The sequence below is a fragment of the Passer domesticus genome, chromosome 3 (assembly GCF_036417665.1).
Source record: "Passer domesticus isolate bPasDom1 chromosome 3, bPasDom1.hap1, whole genome shotgun sequence".
NCBI classification, from domain to species: Eukaryota; Metazoa; Chordata; class Aves; order Passeriformes; family Passeridae; genus Passer; species Passer domesticus.
Genome location: NC_087476.1, coordinates 68077804 through 68091685, shown reverse-complemented (window position 1 = coordinate 68091685; position 13882 = coordinate 68077804). Strand labels below are relative to the sequence as shown.

General features: G+C 34.2%; 1 protein-coding gene across 5 annotated transcripts in view; it reads left to right on the top strand.

Annotated features, from left to right (window-relative positions):
* Positions 1-13882, top strand: part of FMN2 (formin 2) — a 157677-nt gene that overhangs the window by 37413 nt on the left and 106382 nt on the right. For 4 of the 5 annotated variants that reach the window (XM_064413727.1, XM_064413726.1, XM_064413729.1 and 1 more), the window contains exon 6: positions 12025-12057. The exons of the other annotated variant lie outside the window; for it this stretch is intronic. In XM_064413727.1, the coding sequence (XP_064269797.1) occupies positions 12025-12057 (33 nt within the window). The remainder of the gene's footprint in view (positions 1-12024; positions 12058-13882) is intronic. 5 annotated transcript variants of the gene reach the window in all.

Here is a 13882-nt window from a genome sequence, read left to right as displayed (position 1 = left end):
CAAAAAGCAATACTTCTTTTCAGATATTTTTGAAATAGTTTTGTGCACTAAATGTTCTGTATGAAAAAATTCCCAAGTGAGCGTGTTTTATGTGCTCCATAGTGTATCTAGGTATAAAGATTAAATGTTCCTGCCTAAGATGATTCTTACTAAGTGTTATTGTCTACTCAAAACTAAGTTAACCCTCAGGTGGCATTAGTAAGGAATAGTTATAAAAGATCATATTATAATAGCTAATCTATAAAAGTTCATGTAAATAATAGTGTCAGGGATTTTTTTTTTCTGACTCTCTTCTCATTCTTACAGCACTGGTAGTGTGTGAACAGGTTTAGAGGGCGTGCTGGACTTAAAAAGGAGACAATGTAATACCAGGACAGTGGAGAAAGTCTGGGTTGGACTTATGCCACAGAAACAGTGTATCTTATTTTTTTTAGCATGTCATATACGTTCTTCTATTCATCATTAAAGGTGGTGCAGTTTAATGGGGCTGAGGAACTTCAAATTCTGCTTCCTCAACAGGAAACAGACTTATCTTACTTGTGAATAACACTATTCATTTGTTCTGGAAGTCATTAGAAGGAAGGCTAAGTTCTGAAATCTTGGTTTGAAACAACCAGTGACCAAAAGCTCATGGAATCTCTTTTCTTCCTCCTCTGTTTAGCAGCTTGTTTCCCTTGCTTCCCCCTTTGGGTTTGTTTTGGGGCTTTTTTATGGGGTGTTTTTTGTTTCTTTTGGTTTGCTGGGTGGTTTTTTTTGTGGGGTTTAAGGGGGGTTTTTTGGGTTTTGTTTTTTGTGGAGTGTTTTGTGTTGGTGACAGGACAATTCAAGCATTACTGTATCAAGCAGCATTTGTGAAAATGGCCAGTAATTTTCTTTTCAGGGAAAAATAAGGAATGTGAAGTTAAATACACACTACTGATCATTATACTTGCAAATTTAATTTGGGCTTGATTACATGTTTTGTGAGCCATGGGTGGGGAGAGTATGTGCATCAACTTTATGGCTTGCCTTGCCAAAAAATTTTAAAGAGTTCTTCTAGTTGGTTATCTAAATTCTTCTAACTTCATAATATAGAATGTTTTAAAACTGCAGCTTATCAATTAAAATAATATTACAAAATAGTTATTCATTCTGGTATTTAAAGTTTAACCTAACATATATTTTTCTCATGCTATTTTTATATTCCAGTCACCCAGGTTTCACTAAAAATGGTTTCTATTATTAATGGTGACAAAGCACTTTTTCCCCATACTTACAGAAAGCAATTGCATGTAAGGAGCATATTTAAGCAGTTTTTAGGATTATAATTCATTGCAAGGAATTACCTATATAAATGGTTTTCTTATTGGAAATGTAATTAATTGAAATAGGTTTATGAATATGCAGTTATTCTACGTATTAAAGAAAAAAGTATCATGAGCATTCATGTGAGACTGAAGTTTATCCAGGAGCTCTGGAGCACTGCATGATCACTTGAATGGCATTTATTTGTGGTTGGGAGCTTTTCTTTCTTTTTAAAACTAGCCTAGTATGTTGTCCAATCCCTGCTAGTGTTTAGGAGAGCCCCATCCCTCTTACTCTGTCGTGATCCCTTATGGCAGTAACATGAACTTCTTCCATTCCATACTGCTGTTCATCAATAACCTGCAGGACTAACAGAATCACCTCACTTGCAGAAAGTCATCTCAAGCTTCTGCTGTATTATGTCATCATCATTCTGGTTTATTTTAAAAATCAGGGTGGAGGTTTTTTCTTTTGAGGAACTGTATGTGGATAAAGTGTCATATGTTTAAATTACTTCTGTAGTGTCCCAAGAAGTCAAGCATATTGTACCTATCTATCAGGTTTTAACTACATCAATCTATAAAAACATCTAGAAAGTAGCACGGCCATCATGTTTGTAGGTAAATCCTGTACTGCAATCAGACCATTCTTGGTGTTATCTGTTCATTTTTTAAGTGATGAACATGTTTCTATTAGAGAACTACCCTCTTGTGTGGTCTACAGCTTAAATTTCTGAAAAAAGAAAGCATTGGCTGAAGTTAGCCTAGTAGGTGATTTTTCTTTTTCTTTTCATACATAATGAAAGAGAGCTCTAGTTTAAAATTTAAATTGATCAACTAAGTCTGCTTACAGACATCTTCCCTCTCCTTTCTCTGGGAAAAGAAATTTCCCTCATACTGCTAATATAATTGAAGATTACTGGCCAGAACACTGTTGTAACATGACGTGGTGATAAATTTCTCAGGTATGATAAACAATTAACAAAAAGAAACAGAATAATTTTAAATTAAATGCACAAGTAATACAGCCTGGATTGTATACTTTTTTGTCACTTGAAGGGGCTTCTTCATATATATCCTCTCCATTTCCTTATTTTTACAATATTATATATAATCTGCATGTTTTACAGCATAATTTTTGAACTTTTTTAGAGTGTTTTTTTGAGTCCAAAATATCTAATTTTTCTAAATTACAGCTACAAAAACCAGGATGTGGGGTGTGCTTGCTTTTAATACAAGAATTGTTAAGCAGTGGAAAAGTAAGAAAAGTTGGCAGCCATTTCAAGTCCTGGTTTTGAAATGCCAAATAGCAACGATGTCTGCTTAGTTTTCCCAGTATGAACAGAGAACATTTTGTTAGCCTTAACTCCTTTAGTGAAAGAAGATGAGAAAAATTGAGTGCCCTAATTTAGAAACTCCAGCTTCAAACCTGATCTTTAAATTTGACAGCTGTACTTTGTGCAAGAGCCAATTTCTGTTCTATTTGTTCCCCCGATCTTTTGTACTGTCCTTGCACTTTTTCTTATATTTTAACTTAATTTTTGGAGTAGCTTGATTTTGTTTACATGGTAGGTAAAAATAGATTCTTAGCAAAAAAGATGAATCAAAAAAAAAGACTCCTTTAATTGTAAGATGAGTACATGTAAACTAGGCTTTGGTTAGTAGAGGGACATTACAGAGCCAGAAACCTAAAGTTGTTTGAAAGGCACTTAAACGCATTGTTTTATACCCCATATTATACAATTTTTAAAAAATTTCTGTGTTTGATCTTTTCTATTCTGTGGACCACACAATTTTAAAAACAAAGCCCTTGCTACATTTATTTAATTGTCAGCATCCAGATATAATGAATATTTCATGCCACTTTGTGCCTGGTCCCTGTAATCCCACCTTTCAAGAAGAGGTTTTGCCAGACATTGCAGTGCATAGGAGTGTGGTTATAATATAGTTTACGCTGACTATTTAAACCATATTTACCTCAGAAAAGCTTGTCATCACAAAATTCTTATGCTTATAATGTTTCTGTCTTTGCTTGGTTTGGTTCACCACATTTTACCCAAGAAATAAATCCTCAACCAAAATTATATGCCCTTTTGGAATTCCAAGTACTTCCGCTGGTACTAAAAGCCAGACAAAATGTTGGCAGTTCTGAGGTGCAGAAGACGGGTTTGTACTGCATAATCTGTTGGCATACTTTCCAGCAGTATCATAGGGAAACAATGCTAATCTTAAAAAAAAAAAAAAAAATTGCAAGCCAGGTTTTGCCCTCTTGATACTTTCTGCTATATAAAAACAGACTCATGGAGTGTATCTCTAGAATATTTCTAACCACCCCAGTTTATGTAACTCCTCTCTCCATAGGGATCTTTCTTCTTATGCTAGTTTTTGACTATGACTTATTGTAATTCCTTAGGGTAATAGCTTAGTGAGATTGGAAATGTTCCAATTTTGACACTTAGTAATACAAGAAAAAAGATTCTGAAATCCTTTAAGATAAATACATAGGTCAGTCTGTTTAAAAAGTATAAAACATTGGTGAGACTGAAATTTACTTTTCATTATTATAAAATGTCACCATTAGAATTTGTCTCAGAAACATGCATGCTGCCCAAAACTCTCTCTTAAGAGAAATTTCAGAGATTATTCTTTACAAGTGAAGGTAAGATAAAGAAGGTAGACGAAAGATTAGTCTGAAATGGTGAAGTACAAAAAAGAATTTTTAAAAAGGTGAGATTTTATAAACCTGGTTTAGACTGTTATGACACTGGTAGTCTGGTATAAAGCCTGTTCTATTTTGGTATTAAATGGTTTTCATCAGCACATAGACCAACTATAGACAAGACTAGTGAACCACTGGCTTAAACAGGAACCTGAGGAAAATTGGGAACTCTTCTTCTTGGTTCGCTCACAAACAGCTCTGTGGCTGTGGCATTTTTAACTGCCTGATTCTGCATGTTATTTCTTGAGATATTTATTAAGAAAAAAACTTGTGAAGAAGTGTCATTCCTCTTCCATCCTTTTGCTTTTTGACAGGTTACTTTTTTGTAAGGGGGAAGAGGGGAAGAGAAGGCTTGAGAAAGCAATAAACAGTTACTCTAAAACAATTCTTTTCCTACAAAGGTATGACTGCCAGAGTCCTAGACTTCAGCAGGGAAAAATAAGTTAGATATTTGGGTAAAAAAAAATCCAACCAAAAAAATTTATGACGTATTCAAAAGGATCTACTATATACAGATGTCTCATTGAGGAAATAAAGGATTATGAAAGAAGTGAATATTTTTGGATGTTTCCATATGAACCAACTGATAGTGAATATAATTATATATCTTCTTTTAAGAACTGTACCAATGTAAACTTTCTACAAAATCATGCCACCATACCCAAATTTCAGAAAACAAAAAGTTAAAAAAAAATTCAGAGGTATTTCTTTGTGGTTTTTTATCTCGCAAAATGTAAAGCCAGATTTGTAATATGTGATGTGGAGGAACTTATATTCTAATTGTAGGTCCAATGTTAGAATTGGAGTAGCTTAGCTTTAAGCAGTTGAATTTCGGGAATCATATGTAGACAGATGGTGTTTTCTTGTTAGCATTCAGAGTAAATGTTTTATCAGAAACATACAGAAAGGAAACAAGGTTTGTAGGAAAAGAGGGGGGTTTCTTTGGCCGTGCAAGAAGGATGAGAAGACAAATAGAAATATCACAAACGGGGGAAGTACTTTAGCGAGTCTGGACACCCTAAAGAAGTCTGCCTACTCAGCCACTAGATGGCAGTTAAGTATTTTTGAATGGATTGCAAGGCACTTGCAAGTCATTTCCAGGCGGTCCTGCAGTCACCCTGCAGCAGGAATTTTAATTTTCTTTTTTTTTTCTTTTTTTTTTGGTTTTGGTTTTTTTTTTTGTTGTTGTTGTTGTTTTTGTCACAGTCAAAGGAGTGGCTTTCTGCTAATTAATAAGCCTTTAGAATGTACCTACACTTGCTCTGTTTAATCTAACTAAAATTTAGCAACCTGAGCTTTTCTCAAAGCAGATGCTCTAATTTCCCAATCCAGCAAAACACTAAATATTTAGAAAGCACTGCTCTGTCACTGTTGTTTTGGTTAGTTAGTTGTTTGGTTTTTTTTAAACAGTGAAATGAAAACATTTGGTTTGGCCTACCAGTCTTCTGGATGACTGCCTTTGAAGTGATAATTAAAAACTTATCAATGAATTACTATCATTTAAATAAAGAGGTCAATATCCTGTTGAAGATGAAATTTTTTCTTCAACCACAATCATGAACCCATATTCTATTTAGTTAGGATGAGGCAGAAGTTTAGAAAAAATAAAAGGGAAAAACTTGTGTCAGACATAATTAATTGACAAAAACATAGAATATAAAATACAGACTACATATTTAAATGAAAAAACAGGAGTATAGAATGTCATGCCTGTGTGGTAAAAAAATGTAAGCAGTTAATTCTCAGAACAAATATTAGTGTTTTGTATTATATCCAGACTTCACAATACTTGGATTGACTTCTGTTATTTTGCTTGAAGGCAGTGTTTGCCTTTTTAAAAGAAACAATACATTTTATTATTTTCAGTGGAGTTGCAATAACCCATTTTTTGCACTCTTCCTCCTAGTCATGGTGAGACTAAAATTTCTTTTCTCTAATCTGTCTTCTTAATGTTAATGTCAAGATGAAGTTTTACTTCTGTGCTCATTTTAGTTTCAAAGATTCTTTATTCTCTTTTTCCACTTTTATTGAGACAGCCATATATCATAGATCTGAAACACATAAAAATCATAGCACAGTTCAGTGTTGAGTGGAACATTAGGAAGTCATGATGTACAAACTCTTTTCCACCAATGTCCTCCTCCAAGCAAGGTTAGTTTTGATGTTTGGTGTTTTTTCTCAGGACTTTGCTCATCTCTGAGCATGGGTATGAGGTAATGGTAGTATTTCCTGCTTTGCCTAGTCAGTGGTAAAATGCTCTGTTTCTGATTCATTGTGTTGATAACAGCCAAAAGAGATGAAAATATGCACTGTAAAAACCTGAATTTCCTGTGAGTTACTCCTAATTCAAGTCCTTTCAGGCATTGATTAAAATTATTAAGAAATCGTGGTTTAAATTCTTGCAATTAATCTAATTTCACAGCTGCTTCATCACAGATTTTATGAGAATGTATATTAATAATAATAACAACAACAGTAATAAAAATGTAGATTTTTGCATCCTTTAGTCATTATGGGCATTCGTCTTTTTTTGTCTTGACTATGATTTTTACTTAGACAAAGTTGGTTAAAAAAGGGGTTTTTGTCATTTTAGGTACAAATTCTTGGGCATGCAGCATCAGTGTTAGGGTTTGGGAATAATTGATGGGAGGAAAGGGAGAATGAGAGTAAAACTGAGAAAATAATTTATTTTAACAAGAATTGTTTGGCAATGCTTTAAATCCTTGACTATAATGTTAGAGACTTTCACTTCCTGGAAAAGAACTAGGGGATAGGGATTGCATAGAAAGAATTATCACTTTTCTGTCTGTGTTTGATTCTGAGCATTAATATACTTCTTCTCTTGCCTTTTACAGTGAGTTTCTTGTAAAATAACAGAGTACTGTAACTTCCGTTAGGGAGCAGTGAATACAAATGCATGATAGGTATATACTTATTGAAAATTCTGTTTAAATTGTTTACTCTCTTCTCCTCTGACTCCTCCCTATTCCTGCTCATGAAAATAGATAAATTTGATGTAGTGCTTATGCCATCTATACATTCCTGGTTATAGCAAAATTTATGAGCTATATTCATTAATTATTAAAATACTTTTTTTTTTCTTAAATTCTTTAAACCAGAAATCCTATTTCAGATTAAAATCTATAAACTCCTCTTATACCAAAATAAGATTTGTACTGTATATTCCATTATTTACTTATGAAATTTCTCTCATTTTTTGGAGACTAATGGTAAGAGATTTTGTTTGTTCGATGGTAACATTCTGTATTTGGATTATGTCAAATATTTTTGGTACTATAGTATTTACTTTGCAAGCTTTTTTGAAAAAAGAATTCCACAGAAATTGAAGAGAACAGATGAAGAAATTACATTAAATACTGGAAAGCAGTTTGAAAAAGTGTATGTGTGTAAGTCTGTGTGTGTGTGTACATATAGTATGTGAAAAGAAAACTTCTTGCAACGTTCCTAGCAGGACATTTCATTTGGCAAGTGGACTTAAACTATTTGAGAGACCTCATCCACACAAAAGTGAGAACTGTTTCAGGTGGTTCTTATATTTCTCTTGGCATTAAATATCAGGTGCTACCTTTTAGTGATGTAAATCCTGAGATTTTCAACAGGACCCTCTATGTGGAAGGGAGATAAGAAATGCTTTTCTTGGTAAAAAGAACTATTCATTTAACTTAAAAATGCCCTAAATAATTATTTTTTTAAAAAAGAAAAGAAAACTAAACAAGCTATTATGTACCGCCAAACCTAAATGCGACCCTAAAAGTAAGGCTGAGAATAATTTCTGCTCTTTGGATACAAGACAGAGTAACCAGTTTATCTTCTAATTACATTTAGATCAAAAGTTATTATGTTTTCCATCTTAAGTTAGTATAAATAAAAGCAGTAAAATCACTTTACTTTCTTTTCTGTATTTTGAATACCTGTTTTTCTTTGTATTTATTCTTTAGAGAGCAAGCCCAAAACTATTCATAGAAAGTAACTTGCATATTCCAGAATATGTAATTGCTCTTTATCATTATTTAACTTTTTCTAAATATACAAATTGCGTTTGGGTTTTTTTTTTTTTTTAAATGTTCATGATACCAGGAAGATTTTAGTTAACTTCTCAATACTTAAAGCTCAATTTTGATTACTTGATTTTGATTGACTTTTTTAAAGTTTCTTTCACTCAAAGTGATACAGCTTTATTTCTAATATAGCTTTCACAGTTAGAGTTACAGATGAGAGACTTTCAGGCCCCTGCCTTCAGCATGTTCATGGATACAGTTTGTGGAGGCTCTCTTTCCATTTCTTCAAACCTGTTCTGTTGTGAGTAATAGGCTCATGCTTCAGTGTATCTACAAATATTTATTCTTACTGTGGATATTTTTTGCTGCTTATTCCCTGTTGGAAGCTCAAGACAAAAGCAGCATGTGAACCTCCCATTTTGTGGTCTGGCTGAACTTGGATGAAAAGGGCAAGTACTGTGTAGAAGTATCATACTCTGAACAGTTGCTTATCAGGATGTGGCAAAGTTCATCTGAAAAATCATTACCTTTCTTGATCTCCCCTATAGAGATAAAAGGTATTCCAAGCCCTTCAAATTTAAACCATTAATGTTCACATTTCGGCTCATAGAATCCATATTGTTATTTCTAGCATAAAAGCTTACAATTGTTGCATATAAAAAGCACAAAAATAATAATAGAATTAGTTTGCACAGTGACTGCTTTCCAGGTTGCTGGATAGTTTCAATTGGAATTGAAAATCGGGGAAAGGTCTGGTGTGAAAAAGTTCAACACCTTTCTCTAATATGTCAAAGAAGTAACATTCAAGGTATGCCAGATTTTATGTTTTAACAGAATGAGATCAATTGTTGCCTTGGCCTGGATACACAGGAAAACTACCCAAACACTTTAGTATCATAGTTGAAATACTTTAGAAAAAAACAAAGGTGACAGAAGAAAGGAAGCAATTAATCATGTGTCAGGCATTTCAGTAAGCAATCTAATATTGAGGAGAAAATAAATCCAGACAGTTTTTATCACAACTCTTAAGGAAATCTGTGACTTTCAAGCTACCTGTTGCTTATGGACTGCTGACAGTAGCTAGGTTCTAGTTATCTAGCACTAGCAGCCTCTTTGCAATCTACAGCTCAGTAAATAAAAGACACCAGAAACAGGTAGCATAATGTTATACTAAAATTAATAAAGTTCAGTTTTCTTTCAGTACCAAGTCTCATTTACATACTTGTTTTATGCTGGATGAGTGTTAGAACAGTTAAATGAATTTCTGAGCAAAATTAAGCTATGTGGATAGTAAATCCCTTTTGAAGTTTTATTAATTTCTGTACTGTTTCATACCTCCCTAATAATGAAATTTCATCTAGGCCATGACAGAAACCTTCAAAATTTGAGAGGAATTTTTTGGCTGGCTTTCCAACCTGGATAGTCAGGACATTGCTCATTGCACATGGAACATGCACAGCCTGTTTGAGAAATGCTGGGGATTGTGCTATAGCCATACACCTCTCACTGTATTTTTGTCTTGCTCACTCTTTCGTACTCAAGCTACCAGGATAAAGTGAGGGTTAAGCTTCCACAAGAGTTATTTGTGAAGGTTTAAAGTAATGCTGTGTAATACTACAGTAATTAAACTTGACTCCTGCGCATCTCCTAGGGTGGTCAGTGGCTCTGTGAGATTTTTATTTTACCTTGTCTTGTCTTCAGTCTATGAAAATTCTTTTGAGTTTTCTATCATAGTAAAACCTGGGGATAGCCTAAGTTTATTTTCCAGCTAGGTTAAGAGTTACACCTTAAAGAGAGAAAACTCTTTTAGTCTTTGATGTATCTCAAGTTGATTATTTATTTAAATGGGTAATGTAAAGAACTGAGATCTTATTCTCTGAAATATGCTTAGCTCAGGGATAAAGGATTCAAACTGTTCAGGAACAGAAGCTTCAAGAATCTAAGCTCTTTTTTCCTCTGACTTCCAGCTTTCCAAGTCAGCACTTGCAATGCATGCACCTTTCTTCAAGGGTGTATATTCCCTGTTGATTTTGTGTTAGTTTATTTGAACTATTTGAATTTCAATAATTATTGATCTCTGCATGTAATGGTTTGGGGGTTTTTTGTCACACATGATAGGTGTGACAAAACCACTAGGTTGATTAGACATGTCCCAGCTCTTTAGGACAGGAAGAGCTACCTAGTCCATTGCCAGCCTTGTGCAGGCTGGTGTAATCCATCTGTTGCAATGTGTCACAGAGTGGAAGAGCAGCTCTCACATATTTGATAAATTTTATGACTTCAGACAGGGCAATGCACAACACTGTTTTTGCTTCAGGCCTTGCTTGTTCATTGCTATACTGGGGAGCATCACTTCCTTGTGGCTGTAGGAAGAAAGATGGACTATTGTGAAAAAGTGTACCCCTTGTTCCCATATGTGCAACTTCAGAATAGTAAAAGCTTCACTCAAAAAGGTTTAATCAGGTAGTCTGAGGAGGAAACTAGTACCCAATACTAATTCTACTCCTTCAGTAATTCTCCCTGATAGTATTGGCAAGTTTGCCAACTTTTGTTTCAATTTCTACTGCTGTAAAAATGCTGCAATGAGCCTTGAGATTAAGTGAAATGTGAGAATTAATTAAATGGATGCTATTTTGTTTGAATGCAAATCAAGTCTCCACTAGTACTTCTCATTTGCCAATTACTGTAGCACTAAAAATGCCTGTTAAATGTTGTGTCTCCTTTTCTTAAGGTTGATCTGCAGTTGCAAGAAGTAGCTTTGAAAATGAGACAGCTTTAAAGAGAGAAACCTGAATAGAGATCACATTTCTCTGACTGAATTAAATTCTTACTGTGGCTCTACTTTGTGCCATTCGGTGAGCGTGCGTGTTCAAAAACGTTTCACTTCGCGTAGAAAAGCAGTATTTATTAACAGAGCCGTTGGAAAGAGAATCCTTCCAAGTTCCTGTGCTTTGCTAGTACCTCCAAGTGCTCCCAGGCACACTTACTAGAAGACATGAGGGGCCTTATTTTGCCATCTTAATTCTGTTTAACTGTATGCTTCTATATCCTGTGTGTTCTTGCAACTAGGTAGCAGCATAGCCTCTGATTCATGAAATGTGATGTAGAGAAACTAAAAAGTTTTTTTGCAAAAAAAAAAAAAAAAGATAAAGCAAATATAATCCTATCATCTAAATATAAATTCCATCCAGAGAGGAAATTTCATGACTCTAAGTGACAACTGCTGAAAATTATCAAACTGCTGATGCAACTTTTTGACTTGTTGTAGCATAAGGTATTAACTTCTAAAACAAAGCTATAACACACCTTTATTTTTCAAATATGCCAAAATTACCAACGGGAACTGTCATTATGTTTTGGTTTTTTTTTAAAAGATACTTTATGGTTGTTCATAAAGCATATAAGTGAGTGAAAGCTAAATTATAAAAATATTGACAAGTATATTATACAGACACATGTCTGTATGTCTATATACACATAGACCAGGCTAACTTTTACAGATGTGGGGTTTTTTTCTGCCTGGAAATTTAGTTATAGAAGGGTCTATAGGTTTCAGTCACTCATCTGACAAACTAGGTTGTCAACTCTGTAGAAGGAGGTAGCTGCACTCTGATCTTTTACATGTTTGAAGATCCTGGACATGTTCTATCTACATAGATCAGCTTTATGCTGGACATCTGAAATGCACATGTGGAAAACATGACAAGATTGGAATGAATTCTATGTAATGTACATGTGCAGATCCAAGTGTACAACCTTTAGCCAGCAAAGCAAATATTTCCAGATCCGTGTACAAACAGTCCTATCAGTGCAACCCAGAGATTGGTCCCAGATTGAGCATCCAACTCATTGCACGTGGAACATGTACAGCCTGTTTGAGAAAAGCTGGGCACTGTTCTTTAGCCACACACCTCTGAAATGTTTTTTCCTGCTCACTCTTTCATACTCAAGCCACCAGGATAAAGCAAGGGTTAAGCTTCCACCTTTCTTTCTTTCTTTACAGAAAGAAGACTGTTCCACAGTACCTGGGTCCTGGGTAAGAACTTTAGGCAAGACAGAGTTTCCTCATATCTCTTTTAAGCCCCATAGGTTTCTGCTGTGGAAATGTCCTCTGGATTGAAAATGAAGCTTCTTTTCATTATGTGTGTGTGTGGGTTTTCTTAATCTCAGCCTTCTGGTCCTTGTCAACAGCTTTTGACCATCTTTTGCATGTATGAAAAATGAAGTAGTCTCTTGCTTATTCTCTAAGGAAATAGAGAAATTTTTATTTCTGATTGGATTTATATAGTTTTGATTTTCATTCTTGTTTGATAAGCCCTTTCAAATCTAGAGGTCAACTTTAGATCAAAGGCAAAAATACAATTAAACGGCTCTGAGGACATCTTAAAAGTCTAAATGAAAAATACGTCTGTCTAAAATAATTATTGCAACACATAAATACTGGGGCTGTGTTTTGTTTTGCTTTTGGTTTCCTTGTTTTTTAGACCAAATAAATTCAAGTACATCATATCCTCTGGATAAATATCTCTTCATTCACATCAAAGTCTTGTTTGTTCATACTGATGTTGTTTCTATGAAAACCTGGATATGTTGGTGATTGTTAGGTATAACCTGATAGGAAATCACCAGCTTGTTTGAAATGCTGTATCTTGAGGCTAGCAGAAATTCTGCTTCTTAGGGTGTGGTGAAACAGCCCCTTTAATTCATCAGGACATTTTCATTTCTTGTTTGCATTGCTAATTCATCTCAGTGCATTGCTCATTTTTTAAAAAAAACTTTATAAAATAGTTCTTCTCTTGAAAGAAATTTCATTATATGCAGGGCAAATTGTCTTGTAGAAGAGTGGGTTCTAGGTTTTTCCTGCAACTAACATAGAATTACAGTATTCAAGAATTACTTCTTTTTCTTGTTAAAAGTTGAATCTAATCTCCCAAGTAAAAGAGTGTTTAAAACAGTGAACTGGTCTGAGATCAGCCATTTTTAAGGCAAATCTCTTCAGAGCCATTGAATATTGTGCCTAATCCTGTTGGCAGCAGTTTGTTTATGACAGAAATTAATTACTGTATCTCTTATAAAACCTTTGTGGAGTGTTCTTACAGTATAAAATGGGAGCTTAGGAGAATTACAGTCTGGGGAAACTGGATTTGATCTCAGCTGAAAACTGGTGTGTGGCCTTAATGATCCTAGCAACACATTTCCTTTGATAGTGTTGCCTTTTGAAGAACTGATAGGCCTTATTGTATTTGCAGGTGACTGGTAGGGGGATAAGAGCAGATGAAACAAAGGGATAAACAATATTGTATTCCTCCTTTATTAAGAAATTCTTCAACAAAACTGTTGCTGCTATGAAGTATTGAGTTATTAAAGGAAACTGGATGGACTGAAGCACCATGAGTAATTTGTAATGGAAATGTCTTTCTCAACCTTTTTTCCGTCTTATTATACTGTTTGTTATTTTGTGTTAATTCCTTCACTATTCATTTTTTCATGTTCCTTTCTTTGTTTTACATTTTTTTGTCAACGTGTGGCAGGGGGACCTAGTTGTAATATACAACCTTTGGTTCAAATTGCTGTTCCAGAAAGTTCAAACAATCGAAGAGATTGTAAGTTTTTTGATAAGGGTACTTCAAAATCAAGCAATTACTGGTTTAAATGTTGTTGCTGTTTTACTTCTGGGATTACTTTAGGACAATTAACAAATTCTAAGATAAATAAGAAATTGAAATGTTATGGCTGAAAACCAATCCTGTGCAGAAATATTTTTAAGTATTATTGAACTGTTAAGTATTATTTTATTAGCAATCCCCAGCTGAAGTTATAACTTTCTTTTCCAAAAAAAAAAAAAAAAAAATTACTTTTAA